Here is an 18,571-nt window from a genome sequence, read left to right on the forward strand (position 1 = left end):
CTCTCGAGAAGAGCCCCACCATAAAGTATTCCGAGGGGCTAAAACTACGCCAGCATAGCCAACACATTAGCCTTGCCCCGCCTATCTCTTAAGACGAGATGATGCACCGGGCATGAGTTTAATCGCTGATCAAACCGCACCCCGACTGAACTCATTCGTTGAACCCTTTCCACGCCCTTGATTTGCCTGCTTATCTTTTTGTCGCCGCTTTCTATCCCGATTACTGCAAGATTGCATTCATGGAGAGTCTCAAGGCGGTATTCTTTGGGCCCGACCCGCAAGCTCAGGTAGGCAGTTGGTGTGGCTCGTTAATACACGGAAATATGACACTGATGAAGAATAATCGGGCAGATGAGAAAATGTAATGCTTTAATACGCACAAACACACGGCAACTCGACCGCGATCTAGCCCGGCTAAAAGCCAGTGACAGCCAGACTCGCCAGCACATTGTCAATGCTTCTAAACGGGCCCAGCGAAACCCATCCCAGGCTAAGCAGGCTACCAATGACACCAAAGTCTTTGCAAGGGAGCTGGTGCGCATTCGGAAACAGACCGCACGGTTGAATACCAGCCGAGCTCAACTACAGAGTGTGGGAATGCAGGTCAATGAAGCCTTCTCGGCGCGCAAAATCCAAGGCAGTCTTCAAAAGTCAACTGGGATCATGAAGGACGTTAACACACTGGTCCGACTGCCCCAATTATCTGCGACCATGCAGCAGCTATCTTCAGAATTAGTCAGGGCAGGCATTATCGAAGAGATGGTTGATGATGCTACCATGGACCCTTCGGTCTTTGAAGATGAGGAAGATGAAGCAGAATCAGAGATTGAGAAGATCTTGCAGGAAGTTTTGCAAGGTAAACTCGCCCAGGCACAGCCCGTCACTGCACCGCCTGTGTCCAAAATCTCAGAGCCGGAATCTCCACAAGCCGAGGAGGAATTCGAAGACCAAGAAGCCACTCTCGCGCAGATGCGCGGCCGGTTGGAAGCTCTCAAGAGCTAGTACATATTGCAAACCCAGAGCGTTCGTCTTGTTTATTTCTTATTGAAGAGTCTGTTCCACGACTCTCGTGTCTGGAGTTGGGTGCGTGTTTTTCCATAGTCTATTCTCTAAGGCTGGGCCTGCAGATAATGGGATTTCTGCTTGATTCAGAAAATCAAAAGTCTCACCTCAATCTCATATACAATGGACAACAAGTCAATCCCGAAAAAAAAAAAAAGAAGACAAAGATGAGATCAATAAGGACTAGAATCTCTCATTGGGGCTCAATAGCATCCATCCAATCAAATCGGTTGGCATTGTTTGCGTTGGGCCCGCCAAAAAGGGCTTAGTGCGAAACCAGACCCGTCGACTTGCCCCCTCTCCTCACTCTTCCATATCCTTCCTCCTTTCAAGATTCATCCTTTCCAACTTCATCAACATATCTACTTCATCCCATTTGAGAATCTACTGTGATCTTAACTTCTTCTTTACACGCGACTTAAACACCTAGGTCGCATATCATCCACGACGCGTTCGTCCAGTGACTTTTGTGAACTTGCAAATCGCCAGCTTTGCTATCCATCGCAGTCATGTCTGCCAACCTTGATAAGTCCCTTGATGATCTCGTCGGCAGCCGTCGTCAGACCGCTCGCCACACTCGTCGCCGTGCTGGTTCCCGTCGCGCTGCGACCAAGCCATCCACTGTTGGAGGTGTGAAGAAGTCCACCAAGGCTGCTGCTCCCAAGGCTGCTCACCCAGCCCCTGCCGCCCAGACTGGTTCCAGCAAGATTCTTGTCAGCGGATTGGTAAGTTCTTGCTCCTTCTGTCGTTCCTGCTTGTCCATGCGCTAATCTCCTCAGCCTTCCGATGTGTCCGAGGCCAATGTCAAGGTATGTTGATCTAAAGGCTCTCATATTGGCTTCCATCGCCATCTCTTTTCTCGAGAATCTTGCGGCGCAAACGATCTCGACCCGCCTTCCGACCTCTCTCTACCTCCTCCCGCATCTATGGATTTTCCTCGATGGACGGCACACACAGTTTGCTTCTACATGTCTCTGCAAATATATACATTGCTGGCGCTGCTGCGAGACAAGAAGTCAAACTGTGTTGTAGTACGGTGAAAGGATGTACATTGCTCGTGTTGATTCCAATACGGAAATCCACCCGCCTTGTTCTCTGAGTACTATGCCGAGGATGATTGATGAAAATTCATCATCCTGACCTCTCTTCAATTCCGCGCCTTTCCTTCATGTCTTATACTTCGAGATCCATACGGGCATCAGCGAGCGCATCAGTGGAACAGTGGCCAACAGGTTCAGAGGGCAGACTGAAACCTATCTATTCGAGACTCTTGTCTCAAATGTCTCTGTGAAGAGTCTTGCTGCTATGGGGTGATTACCTATTCCAGTGACTTAGAGAAGTTTGAACTGTTTGATATGGCCCTACTTGTTGGGGAGACATCCATGGGCAAATGGATTCCAGTTGACAAGCTCTGCCGAGATAGCGGCGATGTGGAAGAATGCTTTTGTTGAAGGACTTGTTGCTACCGCTTGATGGATGTATGGACGAAGTGGGCATTCCTGCTATGGATATTTGTTGGCGTGTTATGTTCCATTGCGGGGAGCAGATTTGCGACCTGTCGGGCGAATTTGCAATCATGGAGCTATATGTTCCAAGCCGCTAGGATATGGACGATGGATTGATGCTGTGTGCTCGCTGATGCTCTCTCACCTTTGGCCGTCCTCGTTTGCGCCGCCACTTTGCTTCCGACACCCGAGAACCGCGCTCTCACTGAAATTGTCTGACGAAAATACTGATCGTCTTTGTTCGCGCTATAGGAATACTTCAGCAAGTCTGCTGGCCCCGTCAGGCGGGTCATGCTCACCTACAACCAGAATGGCACTAGCCGTGGCATCGCCTCTATCCAGTTCACCAGGGCAGACACCGCTGCCAAGGCCACTAAGGAGCTCAACGGACTGCTCGTCGATGGCCGCCCCATGAAGGTAAATCCTCTTGATCTGGCCAATCCTCCCTGCAGCATTGACTGACTTGTAAAACTAGATCGAAGTTATCTATGATGCGTCTCACGTGCCCGCTGCGCCTGCTCCCAAGCCTCTCACTGAGCGCATTGCGTAAGTTGATGTCTGTTGTATCTGCCAACGTTCATATGCTTATCCATTCACAGTCAGAAGGCTCAGCCCAAGTCTGCTGCTGCCCCCAAGGCCAAGGACGACAAGAAGACTGCTACTGACAAGGGAAGCCGTCGCGGAAAGGGCCCTCGCCCTCGTGGCCGCAACGCTGGCCGTGGAAAGCCCAAGACTGTTGAGGAGCTTGATGCTGAGATGGTCGACTACTTCACCAACGATGCGCCCCCTGCTGAAGCCACTGCTCCCGTCAACGGCAATGTCACACAGGCCAGCGCCAACCAAGACATCGGCATGGCTGATGAGATCTCCTAAACAATTCAACTGTTACTTTCACTTTCCTCCATCACGGCTCCTGCATGATACAGGTTTCGCAATATTCTCGGGAGTTCTTTTATGGTTGATGCGCGGGTCATATCGCCTTTTGTGCTCCTTTGTTCTGTTTTTTTTTTCTTCTTTTTTCCTTTTTTCGCTGGCTGTGTTTCTCTACTCTTTTTCCTTCTCGTTTTGCCAGTACCAGCAGGCTTAATTCTTTCATATCTCTTCGCAGAAGCCGGTGGAGGAAATGATGTATCTACACTCAACAACATGGAACCTTACAAATGATAATCGATTTTCGAACAACTTGAAATCCCCTCGAAATTTCAAAACCTCAAGACTCCCTGCTAAAAGAGGATGCCATCATACCAAACGCCGAATCCGAACCTTATATCCATCAAATATCTACACAAATCCCCCACTAAAACACCCCAGCTCTGGTCATGACATCATGAAACTGCTCCAAAGTAACCCCAGCACTCAATCCAGCACCCCCATTCCCTTCAAGAATCATATCCTTGAGCAGGTCGTCGCCCACACTGTCCTCCTTCAAGTCGCGCGCAATGCGCCGCAGATGCGACAACGTAATGGGGCCATCTGTACCGCGCGTGAATAGCTGGTATGCGTCGTCCACCTCGGCAGCCATGGCGTCATCATCGCGCGAGCGCAGCTTGGCTGCTGCTATTGAGACGAAGGGACTGTAGGGTACGTATCCGCTTAGAGTTGGATCGAGGGCGGAGAGGATTTCTGCGAGTTCGGTTGAGTCGGTTGGTGGGAGGCCGAGGGCTCTATTGAAAGGAAAGTTGTTAGTATTTAGTAGTTGTAGCTTGGGAGTAAGTAGAGGTGTGGTTGTAGGTAGTGTTAATTGTAGATTACCGGGGTAGAGGGAGAGGAGCTAGGGAAACCTACACCAGTGCCTTGCGCACATCTTCGCGGGGAATCACTCCCTCCTTCTCGTCCGGGAAGTCCGTGTTCTTGTCGGAGAATAGGTGGAAGACTTCTTTGATTTCGTTTTCTTCTTCGGCGGTGATACTATTCTCCTTGGCGAGCTTTGATGCGCGTCCGCGTTTTGGCGCTGCCGGTGCGGAGGAGCTTGCTGCGCCTCCGCGCTTTTTTGGAGGCTGCAAAGGAGTCAGCCTTGGTTGGGTATTGATGATATCTGGGGTTTCTTTACCATATGTGTATTATTGGCAGTACTTGTGGCTTTACAGGGGTATTGGCATGGACAAAAATGAGGATTGCGCGCCGGGGGTAACGAAGGTGGGGAGAGCGGCGATTGGAAGACGATCTATGCAGCCAGCTTCATACCTTTCAAATGCTGTTATACATCATTATGTGCATAAATGAGTATTGATAGCATGTGAAACCTATAAATTCATTTCGTTTTAGACTCTTGATCTACTGTATACATGACATTTCTAATTTTTGAAGTATGTTGGACGTGATATCGAGACCAGTTACTGAGGCAGTGTACAGTAAGAAATGAGACTGCGTCAATTACCAACACCACATTCCATTTTGATAAAGTATAGATGCTATTAAGCATCAAATAATAAATATCGCATCTATACACAATGCTATAGAATGCGATCGAAGGTGATAGCAGCCCTGGAGGCTGCCGGTGCTGACGTTATCGGATTGGAGCCTTCCCAGATCGTCCTTCAAGAGCTCTTTATCTCGACTTTCACTTCAAAGGGTTCATCTCTTCTACATCGGACACCTACTTCATCATGGATGTCTCACTATATGTCTATGACCTTTCAAAGGTGAATCCCCCGGTCCTACATGCGGTAAATATCGACTAACCTTGGATATAGGGTCTGGCCCGAATGGTATGTTCAATGCACTAGTGAAAGCGAACAGTGTCTAATTTGTACAGTACTCCCTTGCCCTCACAGGAACACAAATGGATGCGATCTACCATACATCCATCGTCCTCAACGGGATCGAATATTATTTCGGCCAGGGTATCCAGACCGCGGCTCCAGGGAGTACCCATCATGGACAGCCCATGGAGATCGTGAAGTTGGGCAGCACTGAGCTTCCAAGTGAGGTTATCGAAGAATACCTGGGTTCGTTGGCAACCATTTATACGCCCGAGGTTCGTTCATGCTTAGCTTCAGCAACAGAGCTATGGCTAATCAACTCTAGTCATACGACCTTTTTCTTCATAACTGCAATAACTTTACTCAAGACCTTGCAATGTTTCTTGTCGGTAAAAGTATTCCGCAGCATATCATTAATTTGCCTCGCACTTTCCTGGAAACTCCATTCGGGCAAATGATGAAACCTCAAATCGAGATGGCTCTCAAAGGCGTCACTCAAGGCACTGGAACAGGTCCTGCCCCTGGGCCAAGTGTTCAACCTACCACAGCGAGGGCCGTCCCTCCCGCACCTCAGCCAGTAGCACCTTCAGGGGCGGGCACAGTCCGTATGGTGAGCAATCTCAGTCAGCTACAAACCGAGCTTTCTAGTGCCTCCCATTCCTGCGCCGTTATTTTCTTCACATCGTCAACATGTCCACCATGCAAGGCTGTCTACCCGACATATGACGAACTCGCAGCTGAAGCGGGTGAGCGAGGTACGCTCATCAAAGTCGACATCGGCGTAGCTCGCGATGTTGGCATGAAATACAGCGTGCGCTCGACTCCCACCTTTATGACATTTTTGAAGGGCCAGAAGTTGGATGAATGGAGTGGTGCGACCCCGGCCAAGCTAGTGGGAAATGTTCGTATGTTGTTAGAGATGGCACACCCGGCCCACCCTCATCGTCAACTACGACTTCCCAGTCTTCAGCGAGAGATAACGACCTTCGTCATGTACAAGAAGGTTCCACCACTTGAAAAGCTCCTCCAAAAACTTCCTGTCGCCTTCAAGGAAGGCCCCGGTGTTGCCCAAGTTATTGAATTTGTGAAGCTGCGTCACTCAGCTACCGAACCTGTCGCCGATATCAGGGTCCCCGATTTGCATATATTTGCCACAACTTTGACCTCCATATACTCGACGCTTCCCAATGACACTCACTTCGCCGTGGTTGATCTAGTCCGTCTTCTGCTGCTCGATCCACGCGCAAGTGGCTACTTCGCCGAAGAAGCCCAACACGCAACCCTCCTCACTCTCCTTGCACCTCTATCCCAAGACGATCTATCCTCATGTCCGTACAATCTCCGCATCGTGGCTCTCCAACTAGTCTGCAATCTCTTCAGCACACCTCTCTACCCAGAGCAACTCACCTCCTCCTCATCCCCACTCCGCGAGACCTGCCTCCGTCTTGCGACCAACGCCCTCCTAGACTCACAAACCAGCCTCCGTGTTGTCGCCGCCTCGTTTGCATACAATCTTGCCGCATTCAATCATAACGCCCGCCTGGATGGGAAACCAGATCCTCTGTCCGAGGAAGACCAGGTCGAACTGACCGCCTCATTGCTTGAGGCTGTTTCGCGCGAGAACGAGAGCTTGGAAGCCTTGCATGGGTTGTTGTCTGCCCTTGGGCTTCTTGTTTACGAAGCTCCAATGGATGGGTCTCTGATCGATCTTTGTCGCGCTATGGGTGTCACGGACACAATTTCGGGAAAGATGAAGGTTGAGGCTGTACAGAAGGAGCCACTGCTTAAAGTGATAGGGGAACTTTTTAGCAAGGGGCTGTAATTAACGAATTGCTCCATAACGCTTAATTGGTATATACATGAACTCGAGTACCTCGAGAGCTCAGTAATTATCCTCTGATCCAGCTGCTTAAACGTTTATTCGTCTATAAACTTCCACTTTTGCGTATCGTCATAGTAGTTTCTTTTCACAGGGTTGCCTTTGGGTCTATTTCGGTCACTTGGCTACCATTGTGTCATTCATGTTGACCTGATGAAGAGATCTTTGTCTCTGGAACGTGCACAAGTCGAGGGTGACTGGAAGAGGCAGCGCATACCAACTTGGTACTATTGTAGACTTTCGTACCATATGGTGCCTTTTGTAAGTACAGCCAGGGCTGGATATGGTTGATGTCGGCTATCATCGGTCCAAGCTGCATCGAATGTGCGGGGAGCAACAGGGGGTATCTGATCCTTGTAGATGCCTACATATGTAGATAAGTCACAATTAGCCTTTTCAAAGCTTCGAACACAACCTTGCAATCTTCTCGGATATATTCGTCCGACGCCTTTTCGGCGACATGTCGGCATCATCCCGAGACCCATCTCGGCTACTCTCGGTATCAGTCATCACACAAGAGATATCTACGGCGGGGAACCAATTGAAGATCTTCAGAGCCAGGAACACATCTTCTGTCTCCCCTCATGATCATGGCCACAGACAACATCACCCACCACGTCGTCGCCATTGAGGCTGTTCATTGCCCAATCCCCGAGTTTGATCTACCAGGGCCGCATTCTCGCGCAGTCCACCGATGGACCGACCCCGCTGATCTGCCCAACCGCGTGAAAGATGCCACAATCATTATAACGACAACCATACGCCTATCGGCAGAGACTCTTAGCGCCGAAATCACCCCGAAACTCCGCCTTATAGTAATCATGGCAACCGGCACAGACTGCGTCGACATAGCAGCTGCGTCCGCACGAGGAATCACCGTGTGCAACTGTCCCGGGAGTAACATTGACAGTGTCAGTGAACACGCCATTGGACTTTACTTTGCCACTCGGCGGAAGCTCGTCGAGCTCCATAATGCCACAGTTGCAGTTCCCACGGACTCGTCTCTTGATACAGAGTGGAAGACAAATGGCTCGTTACTTGGTCGGGTTCGTGCGCCTGATGGAAAGGCCCCGTTGTTGTGTAGTGATGAGACCGTGTGCATTGTCGGATACGGATCGCTAGGCAAACGCATCGAGGCCATGACAAAGGGTCTCGGGATGAACGTGATTATTGCTGAGCGGAAGGGTGTATCACCTCGAGCGGGACGGGTTCTGTTCGAAGATGGATTGAAAAAGTCGACTGTGGTTGTCTTGTGCTTGCCACGGAGTGCTGAGACGCTCAACATGATCTCGACTGCGGAGTTGCAGATCATGTCCCCCCATGCCGTGCTGGTTAACGTTGCTAGAGGTGGGATTGTCGACGAGAAAGCCCTGGTTGAAGCTCTCAAGCGTGGGGCCATCTCAGGCGCAGCTACAGATGTTTATGCCACAGAACCTGCTGGGAGAGGTGATTCCCCGTTGTTAAGTCCAGAAGCAGCCGGGTTGAATTTGGTGTTGACACCTCATCTTGCCTGGTATTCCGAAAGGACGTTGCAAAACCTACAGGCTGCGATGAAGAACACGATTGAGAAGTGGTGCGTTGGTGAGATTATCAATCAGGTGCGATGATGGTCGGGAGATTTCGGTCATTTGTAAATACATTTGGCAAATAGAGTATTATAGACTACCCTGTAGAGCATCTCTGTTGAAGATATTCAGGCCTTTTTGATGAATGATGACAGAAAGCTATGCGATCTAAGATACAAATATAGAGAGAAGATGTACCAAATTCACTTGCAAAGACGGTATCTCTGTATAATTAAGATTTTCAAAATATGCAATATCTATTGACCAACATAAATTCTATGCTTTTCTTATTCCCAGTATCCCCCGGTCAGAGTGCGCGGTGGTCAGCCACAAGTCCAATGACTAGCTAGTCAGGATGTCAAGTTCAGATGCAATAGATTCAATAATTTGACGATATCTCTTCCCATTCAATCATTCTTAATATCTCGGATCTAAGTCTGGATGAAGCCCTAGTACTATGCATTCGCCTCTAATTCCTAGATTATCGGACACCGGTAACCCATGCTGCATCGCATGCTTTTACAAGGACATCGCTCTAAACCAATATAGTTTGATGCCGGGAATCCAACGTTGGATAACTATCAGATGATATTGTAGACGGAAGTTTCCTCGATAGGCATGCGAATCATCTGCTAATTGGAATGTGATCCTAATCACATCTCCCTGTGTTCTATTGAGTTGGTAACAGCCAGGAGAGTTGGAGCATGTGCTCGACCAAATCTACGGAATGTGATGTCTAGACTACTTGATATTTCGCCACTGTTGGTGCAACACATCCACGACAAATAGCGCAAATGCAGCAGAGAGAACCAACGGTGGCAACGAGAAATGGTAACGTTAATGGCGAGGCGGCTATTTTCGGGCAATGAGGCTTTCCCTGAAACGCCAACTATACTACAGAACTTATACTTGTGATAGACAAGGAGTGTAGCGGTAAAATCCAACATCCATGGATGTACGGAGTATACCAGCGTGAGTTCAGCGTCCATAGTACCAACTCCGGGCGTCCACGGGGTACATTGCCCGATTCCAACCATCCCGATGTTGTTTTCCAATCTCTGGGATCAGTCCGCTGGGTTTGAATACGGAATTGTTGGGAAGACCCCAGATCTGACCAAAAACAGCCTAACCACAACCCCAGCCGTGAATTCACGATATTCTCCGATGCTCTCTAATCCAACATTAATGTACATGTACGGCCCCAGATGGACAGTCCCATGATTATCAATCACCCCAAGGTTTCCAAGGTTTCGCCCCAACATCGATTACTAAGACCCCAATCTCACCTGGGCACTGTTGCACTGTTGCATTCCAGCCATGACAACCGCAGGGCCTCGTGTCATACACAGCCAACAATAAGCTGTTACAGCCTCACTGTGTCTGGGTTCCGGGCTCTACACTGACGGAGGTGAGGCGGTTACGCAAGCGGGGAACACGAGGCAGGCAGGGCTGACGATCGGCTGTTGGGTTATTCTATTTCGAGGGTGCATTTCGGGCAATAGGTTACATCTACATCAACGTGGCAGGGACTTTTCTGGGGTAGGTACGAGGAAATTGGATGTATAGTTGGATTTAGGGATGGATAAGATTACTGCTTTCGGTTCTATTCTACGATTTGGAAAGATATTCTTGTTTCAGGATTTGGTCAAGGTGCTTAGTTCAGGCTACCTAATGTACTGAAGAACGGCTATTGACAAATGTGATATGGCACGTGGCGCAATATTCTGATACCAGATCACAAAGACCTGGAGCGCTGTTGGAAATTGCAAAATATCACACAAAGCCTCGAACATGAAAAACAAAGTGGGGTATACAAGACGTGGGGGGGTATCTGAACAAGGCGCTGGGAAACAGAAGATTCGTTAATAGAAAAGAAACAAGAAACACCGGGTCCTCATGGATGCAAGCCTGAGGGTAGGCTAAAAAAAAGGGTCAAATGATAAAATGATAAATCAAAGGCGCTGCATTCCATGCAAGAACAGGATCCTCGTGGGATAGGGGGAATAACGGATTCGCTGAAAAGGAAAAAAAAAAAAAAAAAGGAAAAAAAAACAAATGCACAAGTTGGAAAATGAGTCAGAGCCGAATGAACCAGCGGTGTGTTCGAAGGTAACGGAGGTGACAGTCCCAGGGATTTCTTGAAGCGCCGACAGCGAGAAATTAGGTAAGCGCGGGGGTTCCCCGGGGCACCGGGGCCATCAGGTGGTTCCATGGCCCAGATGGATCATGTCCGTGCGTGCGTCGCATTCACCAGTAAGCTGAGTCGTGGAAAATCGTTGCATGTTGTTGCTTGGAGATTGGGGCTCCTATGATTTGCAGTTTGGCATGAGGCGACCTCGCGGATATCACGGTTGAAGGGGAAAATAAATCGAGATTAGGCACTTGGTGTGGGTCTCTGCACATCTCGGGGAGATGCGGGGTGGAATTAAAAGATAAGGCGAGGTAATGACATGATTGTGAAGAGAATGTGGCGTTATTCGGAGAGCGCCTGCGCTGCACCGGGAATTGCCGGTGAGCTTATTGACTGAGCACCTTAGATGCCGACTGAGCACGTCGTTTGGGAGTTGGCACGACTCGGCGCTTCTTGCGCTTTGATGTCTCGCGCTCTGCCACAATGCTCTGCTTTGCTGAGCGGAGGGCTTGGGTCGCCCGCGCGTGGGCTTCCACCTTGGCGAGGAAATTGGCTCGGTCTTCTTGTTCGGCGATAGCGCGCATGCGCTGCAGTTGTTGTTCCATAGTCACGGAGCAGATGGTACCGGCGTCTTGGTTGATGGCTTCCTCTACTGCTTGCTCAGCGGCCGAGTTCTCGGGCATCCACAAGAGATCGTCATCAGAGAGGAAAGCGCTGGCGCATGAGTCGGAGGAATCGTTGCTTGAAAGGGAAGGGCGGTTGGGCCAGGAGGGGAAGGCATATGCTGCTCCCATCTCACTAGAGAAAGACGACTTGCGTGGGTGGATGTCGAGGAGCGAGTCGCTGGGAGTTGGTGGAGGGGCGAAAGGGCTTGACATGGAAGAAGAGGCGCTGCCACTCCAGGCAAAGGTGGGTTGTGCTGGATCCGTGCTGGCGATAGGAGCTGCCGCCTTGGGGAGCGACATCTCTTGGAGACGTGACTGAATGGGAATCATAGTGGCGGATATGTTGAGTATGTTGAGAGTGTTGTAGATGTTGAGGGTTGGTAGTACCAGGGCCCAGTAGGTGAGAGAGACAACAGTGTGAAGGTGTAAGTTGTAAGGCGAAGTGAAGAATGAAGAGTCGAGGAGAGTTGTTTATCAATGATCGGTGGGAAGGGCGCACACAAATAGATATCAAAGATCAAAGCCGGGGAAAGACTTCTAGACTTCCCGACACCCTTGCAGTCGAGAAAATGAAATTCCCAAATAGGAAAAGTAATAAAGAAATAAATCCAAAACGGGGAAAGTAAAAATAAAAAAATAAATGATAAAAGAATAAATGAAATAAAACAAATGAAAAATAAATCTGAACAATCAGGCGGAAGGAGGCTTCCGCAAACAAAGGGCTGTCGATCAACCTTGGAAGAACGGATCGACCCAAATAGAAAATAAAATAATAAAATAATAAAATCCAAAAAGGGATTTTTTATTTTATTTTTTTGACAATTTCCAATGTATCGGATTTCTGGCTTTCTGGCTTTCTGACACACGGGGAAAGATCGGATCCCCGGTTTAGCGCTGTCTTTTCTTGCCTCCCGACTCTGACAAGTCTGACACAGATGTTTGTCTAATGTATATTGTATACAAAAAGTACAATTCAAGCTCGAGAGAATCTGATATCAGCAAATACTGAATGTCGATTCCCCCTTGCGGCAGGAGATCGAGGTTTCCCCGAAAGGGCTGCCCAACAATCTTTCAAGATCTGGTCTGATCTCAAAATCGGATTGTTTGGAGTATTTCCCAGTTCCGATGAGAATTCTCCAATGATCATGCCTCGGATTCACCGCTTCGTTCGGGGAAGAGGAAAAAGAAGGAGTCGCAGAACTGCAGGCCTAACTGGAATTTGCAGCCCTAATCGCATGTACCCAAACAGAAACTTTGAACGCCTAAACGCGTGGAGGAATCAGGTTCGTTGGCGTTTGGCGGTCACGATGCAACACGTCAACACGGTTGATAGTCGAAGGTACGGAAAAGTTGAAGAGAAATCTACACCCACGGGAGAACGAACTGTCCTCTTTCTTTTAAACTCCGTACGGAGTTGGGTAGAAGGGAGTTTCCCCGTGTCTCCACACCCGGGCCAAGTCTAAAGTCCGTGGAGGATTCGATTTTTCAATCCAGAAGCCTTGAGCGGAGTCCAATCTAAATGAAAAGGGAACGGCCGAAGGATTAGGAACGGTTTCCGTTGCCTCGGAACTTCTCCCTGATTGCCCCGGGGCTCTAGCGGATAAATGCAGTTCCTCGGCAATTATCAATTTGCCGCCAAATACTGCCTATGTTATACCGTTCTCCTCCGGAGTACGGGGTAGACTTCAAAGTTCTAAGGATCTAATCGGTTCCCTTATCGAATTATCGAATTATTCCCGGAAGAAAAAGACCGTCTGATTTTCGCACGAATCACAGGCCAGCCTGCAGTCACACCGAGGCTCTGTTCTTTGTCAGAAAATCAATAAATCAGAAAATCAATAAATCAATAAATATTGAGTCTAGATCGTCAAGTCCAGACCACTCAAAACAAAGACATTTCCCATCTATCTGATTTTCGAGATTCCCCGGAATGTCATGCCCCTTTCCGTTCAATCTGTCAATAATTATGTCTTTATGATCTTTATGATCCAGATGACTTGCTTTATGCAAGCCTAGACGGGGAAGAATGTGGCGGTCTTCCCCGGTTCAAGTGGATCAATCCGTGATCCTGGGTGTCCCGACCAATTTGCACCTCCGATTCGGGCGCATGATCGCCGTCTCTATCATACTCGTCATATCCAAGTATACGTACTCCCTATTGACCGCAAGAGTACTTTGGCAAATCTACATATCTAATTCTCCGACGAATGTGAAATGCAAATACCCCACGCCTCCTACGTCCTACTCCATAATTGATGCTTCCGCGTCCCGGCCCGCCGGGGAACCTGAGGAAACCTTGGATAGGGGTCAAGCGGGGGCTTCAACGACTGACCCAGGAAATCAAATTCAGATCGACGTGACAGCTCCTCGGTACAGCCCCCGGCTACTCCCTATTCCAGTTGCAATGAAATCACATTGAACATAGTTCACGCGGCATGTGAGGAGCTCAGTGGATGAGGGGCGGGCCGCGGTTCACGATCCGGCGCGCGTCGCGTTCAGATCTTCGCCCCTTTCCAGGCTCTCGGTGCTTCAATGGATTTCTAAATGTATGCCCTGGTACCTGTCTCCTGGGTATCATGGTGGAGACAGCTAGTTCGACGTCGGGGGGCTGGGGTGCGAGAGCTCCGGTATTGATTTGATTCAACGGGAGCACCTTAATCTCCCGGAGAATACTCGGTATGTTGGCTACAAAAGTTCTGTTTCAGAGAATGAAAGTGAGAACTCGGTCTATCGATTTTACCTCGGTTACGTTTATCTCCATGCAGCTTTGCGAGACTCAGCTTAGGTTAAAGACACAAATGATCCAATGTAGATTTGCATGCACATATTTGTGTACTGGTTATTGGACTGGATTCAAGTACGAGGTCAATGCAGGGTTGAAGGGAGCTTGATTTGCATATTGAATTGAGTGGCCAGCTCTAGCCCCTTTGTAAAAAGTGCATTGGAGCTAAGTCCCACACTGACCCCTTCCAGCCCTTCCCGGGTTTCCCTGCAGATTATACTATGCACCTCATATGCAATCCACATGCAGTTCACATGCAAGATCTCTGAACTAAAATTGCAAGGACACAGACGGTCGGGTCTGCTCTTGCATACACATATTGTAATGGAATAGCACTGAAAAAGAAAGAGGTTGAATATTGAATCCACACTGTCTAGAAGGTACGACATATTTTAATCTCCTGATTCACTACTCCGTATATCAACTCGGACCGAGGCCTAGCCTCTGTCAATATGAATAAAAGTTAATGTTATAGAATCAAGTTCCGACACCTTGACTCACCGACTGAATAGCCACAATTCCATTTCGAGGTACTTTTTTGGTCAAGTTTGCCACAGCTGCACGAATTCCAAGGTTGATAGGAGATGCAGCTCACCCAGGGTTGACGCCGCGGGCACTAAAGATAAGATATATTTGAACCATGGAAAATACATCCACCCCATGGGGTCCCGACCCACATTCCGCTGGAAATTTTGAAAAAATGTGAGATAGCACATTCTGAAAGTACGAAGTACATGCCTACTCCGTACACGGTCCTTTTTGCAGTGTGAGTAACCCAAGATCCTTCCGGGACACCATCCGCGGTCTCGGCTGCATCGATCGACAAGGGTGTGATGCCAGTGAGGTTGACGGTGTACCCGAGACGTGTCCATGAGGCTTGCTTAGGTGTCAACTTTCATCATCTCCCAGAGCAATGAGCGCCCCCCTATCCATCACAGGTACACTGTGCTTGCATGAATAAGATCCGCACGGATAGCACAGTCGTAAGCTCATAATCTAGACCAACGCCCACATTGTGACGGTGGCGAGATGAGACAGCCCATCTCTGAGACCGCTAGAGCAGCTATCGCCATTGGCTACAAACCAAAGCTATCATCTCTTCTGCTGACTCCAATCAAATATCTCCTCTGAGTCAGGAGTTACCTAGTACCTACTTCACAGCCTGTAGACACATACACAGCCTGTAGACCAAGGGTATCTAACCTTGACCGATATTTGCGACCGGGTAATATGCGATCGCCACGGTCGCTTTCCCGTATGGACACGATTTGGGAAATTCCCAAGACGGAACACAAACATCAGAAACAAGCCAGGCGGGTTGTCTCCGTCCCATGAATGGAAATCATCATCCTCCCTCCCTTTTCGAGAACGTTTCGACACACCGAAATGCAACACCTGCACATGTGCAAAGCCGAAGGGAAACTGCGGTAGGCCGCGAACCCGCGTTAGAATTGTAGATGCATCTTTGCAATTCTTCGAGTTGCCTACTTAGGCCTAGCTAGCAATCGCTTTGTCCTGTCAAGCCGTTGTTCCTGTACAATGCCGGGCATGAATGCTTCTGGCGCATCAACGTTTCAATCCGCGCTGGGTACCGACATCCGCGCTCTGCGCGTCTAGATGCTACGGTGAATTTCGACAGCGTGCAAAAAGCAACATCCTGGTCGTACAGGCCGGCAACATCGTATGCCCGACCGAGTGAGGATGGAATATCCGAACAGGGTCGGTTGATAGTGTTCTCCCGTCGTGACCCTGGTCGCGCTAAAGTGACATGGGTTTGCCTGGCTATTCCCGATGCACGGGTCGGATAGGTGGACTGGCGGTGAATTGTGTTTCCTTCCTATTTGGCTCTTTGGAATATGCACCTAAAATTTGGGCAGTTGTAGATGTTTGCGAGATAGCGGGTTGGGACTTCTGTTGGGATTTGCGAGGTTGTTTGACTTGGTCTTGAAGGAGTACCCCGTGTCTGGCTACCCTCTCTAGTATTCTCTTCTGTGGACAGGGCTCTACTATACTAGTCTTTGGCCAATTTGCGCTATCGAATGAAGACCGATATCACATCATGCATTGTCTAGACTGCCAGAGCTTTGGTTATCCCGACCTCTCTACCCTATAGTTTTAGGTCGTATTAACATTTGTAGCCTTGAATTTTCAGAAAACAGCTAACAAGAGATTTGAAACGTTTAACTATTTCTTAACAATGGAAGTGAATCACAAGACACTTACCCTAAAGTAAGTTCAGATATATATATCGCCTTTTCCTTAAGCTAGCGATCAAGGTAAAAAGATCATAAAATACCGGATATGGCCTTGGCTTAGAAAATGATGCCATTCTAATGTTCAGTTGACAGGGTGTGTACAACTAATACTTGAATCTGATAAACTTGAATACGTTGCCATTTCCCAAGGTTGTCGTTATGGTCTACATCTCTATCGGATCAAGGTGACTACAAGCCAATTGGTTTCTCTCGAGGCAGGGCTTGTTTTCCGAGGCTAAGTTAATCAACAGCGCATATTCACTGCTGTACGCAGTATGTGCAAGTGATTCCTTTCTTCTTCTTAAATCTAAATCGTTGAGGGTGAGGCACTTGGCCGATGTTGAAACCAATGCAATGATCGAAGGTGTTTCACTCGGAATCTCTCTGATAGAGTCAAAATACACACCAGTTGGCGCAGAGCTTGAGTGGCCATTCTAGATAGACAAAGAAAACGAAGACATAGAACCCGAATCTGAAGCCTCAGACGAGTCACTCATCGTTGGAACAAGAGGAGTAGCAGAACAGGGTCTAAGGATCCATCGCCGATCAGCACCAACCCCTTTGATAGGAATCCAAGAGTGGTTTATATGCTTCCTCCCAACCTCTACCTGACATTCCCCAAATGCTTTCTCCAGTCGACGATCAAGCTTGCTCTCCTTGTGGACTCGATCCTCACCCTGGAAAAGCAACTGTCTCCGCTCGGATACAATTACCACCCCACAATCGAAATCATTCAAATACATTGATGCCACCTCCAGCCGGAGACTATCCCAGTCTACATTTTCCGGAATCCATTCCTGAACTGGCCGTAAAGTGCTTGGTTCGTAGACCCATTTGGGTGTCCAGCATTCAAAGTTCAAGGGCATTCGGATACGGGATCGTCCACTCCAGAGTATCCATTTGTTGCGGGTTGGAATTAGTGTGCTGCCTCCTTGGAGGAGGGTCAAGATGTCACCCATCCGCAGGAAGTTGTTTGGGCTGGTAGATAATTTGGTGAATTCTGAGTCTGACCTTTTGATGATTTCAAGGACTCCGATTGATGATGTTGGTGGTTGTTGAAGTAGCATTCTTTTCCAACTGGCATCCTTTCGTAGGTAGAACTTGAGCTTGCGACGCTCAGGTTCCCGCAGCGGAAATCTGCTTACGTCGGTAATTGTTGACTCTGAGGTTTGTTGTTGCTTCAGGAAGAATTGGGCCCAAAGGATATCTTCCAGGAGCGGGTTGCGAAGGCGTTGTGAGGGATCGGAGATCTCGAACTTGGAGGGTTTGAAGAAGAGGGACTCTTGGAGTCTGACTGATGTCCTGACCACGGTGTTCCAAACACGAGACACGCGTTGAGCAGATGTTAATAGAGTCCTCATATCTGTATGTAGAAGAATGTTCTCAAGTAGCTCATTGATAAGGAATATGTCGTGCGGTTGTTGTGAGGGTTTGTTGATAGACATTATTTAAGATGATGTAAAATTGGAATACTTCTGTGAATTAGAATAGGAACGACCAGCTTTATCAAGTCTTGGGGACAATATCATACCCTATGACGATCAGATAGGAAATGAGGACCCCGGGGGACCTTCGGATCTATACTCACAACTCCAATAGCCAACGTCCGAGAACAGTATTGGAAGCAGATTCTGTTTACGTCGGAATTGGTAGTTGCTGGTAGAACTCGCTGTAAAAAGAACAAGGTAGTTTTTTTCGCGAGTAAAAGGACATGTAGTTGTATGCTGTGGCCACAAGGTACTTAATGAGGTGATTCCGGGCCGTGGCCTTTCCCAAGGTGCTCATGTCCAAATGCGGGGATCTTATCCGGCGCTATCGGTATTGACTGGGTTGTTAGGAGAAGCAATCTACGATGAGCCTATGGAATTAGAATCAAGCCGGATTCAATCGACATGTATTGTTTCAATAAGTCAATTCTCGTGTCGGAGACCCCATAATAGTACATAATTTACACAAAATACTCCCAAACACCGTGGAGCTCAAATAAACGCCAAATGGAACGTATCGGGTATCATGATGATGCGG

At 48.5% G+C, this 18,571-nt stretch overlaps 7 protein-coding genes across 7 annotated transcripts; 4 read left to right on the plus strand and 3 right to left on the minus strand.

Moving 5' to 3' along the window:
* Positions 1–219: 219 nt before the first annotated feature.
* On the plus strand, positions 220–1,002 carry N7525_006826 (ESCRT-III subunit protein VPS24; the record flags this gene model as incomplete). The annotated part of the gene is made up of 2 exons (XM_002567333.2): positions 220–287; positions 352–1,002. The coding sequence occupies exons 1-2, from the start codon at positions 240–242 to the stop codon at positions 1,000–1,002; spliced, it is 699 nt and encodes a 232-aa protein (XP_002567379.1). The 5' UTR covers positions 220–239.
* Positions 1,003–1,571: 569 nt separating this feature from the next.
* Positions 1,572–3,440, plus strand: N7525_006827 (putative RNA annealing protein Yra1; the record flags this gene model as incomplete). Its single annotated transcript, XM_002567334.1, has 5 exons — positions 1,572–1,787; positions 1,842–1,871; positions 2,820–2,984; positions 3,043–3,113; positions 3,167–3,440. The coding sequence occupies 5 exons, from the start codon at positions 1,572–1,574 to the stop codon at positions 3,438–3,440; spliced, it is 756 nt and encodes a 251-aa protein (XP_002567380.1).
* Positions 3,441–3,864: 424 nt separating this feature from the next.
* On the minus strand, positions 3,865–4,620 carry N7525_006828 (EF-hand superfamily Ca2+-modulated protein; the record flags this gene model as incomplete). The annotated part of the gene is made up of 3 exons (XM_002567335.1): positions 3,865–4,231; positions 4,353–4,564; positions 4,618–4,620. 3 exons carry the CDS (start codon positions 4,618–4,620, stop codon positions 3,865–3,867), a joined length of 582 nt encoding a protein of 193 aa, XP_002567381.1.
* Positions 4,621–5,173: 553 nt separating this feature from the next.
* N7525_006829 (bifunctional C97 family peptidase/thioredoxin family protein) lies at positions 5,174–7,091 on the plus strand (the record flags this gene model as incomplete). The annotated part of the gene is made up of 4 exons (XM_002567336.1): positions 5,174–5,209; positions 5,261–5,275; positions 5,323–5,544; positions 5,595–7,091. The coding sequence occupies 4 exons, from the start codon at positions 5,174–5,176 to the stop codon at positions 7,089–7,091; spliced, it is 1,770 nt and encodes a 589-aa protein (XP_002567382.1).
* Positions 7,092–7,738: 647 nt separating this feature from the next.
* Positions 7,739–8,755, plus strand: N7525_006830 (D-isomer specific 2-hydroxyacid dehydrogenase family protein; the record flags this gene model as incomplete). Its single annotated transcript, XM_002567337.1, has 1 exon — positions 7,739–8,755. The coding sequence occupies one exon, from the start codon at positions 7,739–7,741 to the stop codon at positions 8,753–8,755; it is 1,017 nt and encodes a 338-aa protein (XP_002567383.1).
* A 2,475-nt stretch (positions 8,756–11,230) lies between these two features.
* Positions 11,231–11,839, minus strand: N7525_006831 (uncharacterized protein; the record flags this gene model as incomplete). The annotated part of the gene is made up of 1 exon (XM_002567338.1): positions 11,231–11,839. The coding sequence occupies one exon, from the start codon at positions 11,837–11,839 to the stop codon at positions 11,231–11,233; it is 609 nt and encodes a 202-aa protein (XP_002567384.1).
* Positions 11,840–16,980: 5,141 nt separating this feature from the next.
* N7525_006832 (uncharacterized protein) lies at positions 16,981–17,991 on the minus strand (the record flags this gene model as incomplete). Its single annotated transcript, XM_002567340.1, has 1 exon — positions 16,981–17,991. The coding sequence occupies one exon, from the start codon at positions 17,989–17,991 to the stop codon at positions 16,981–16,983; it is 1,011 nt and encodes a 336-aa protein (XP_002567386.1).
* Between the last annotated feature and the right edge of the window lie 580 nt (positions 17,992–18,571).

Source organism: Penicillium rubens, assembly GCF_028828025.1.
Source record: "Penicillium rubens strain IBT 27055 chromosome Unknown utg000003l_segment0_segment0, whole genome shotgun sequence".
Classification (NCBI taxonomy): Eukaryota; Fungi; Ascomycota; class Eurotiomycetes; order Eurotiales; family Aspergillaceae; genus Penicillium; species Penicillium rubens.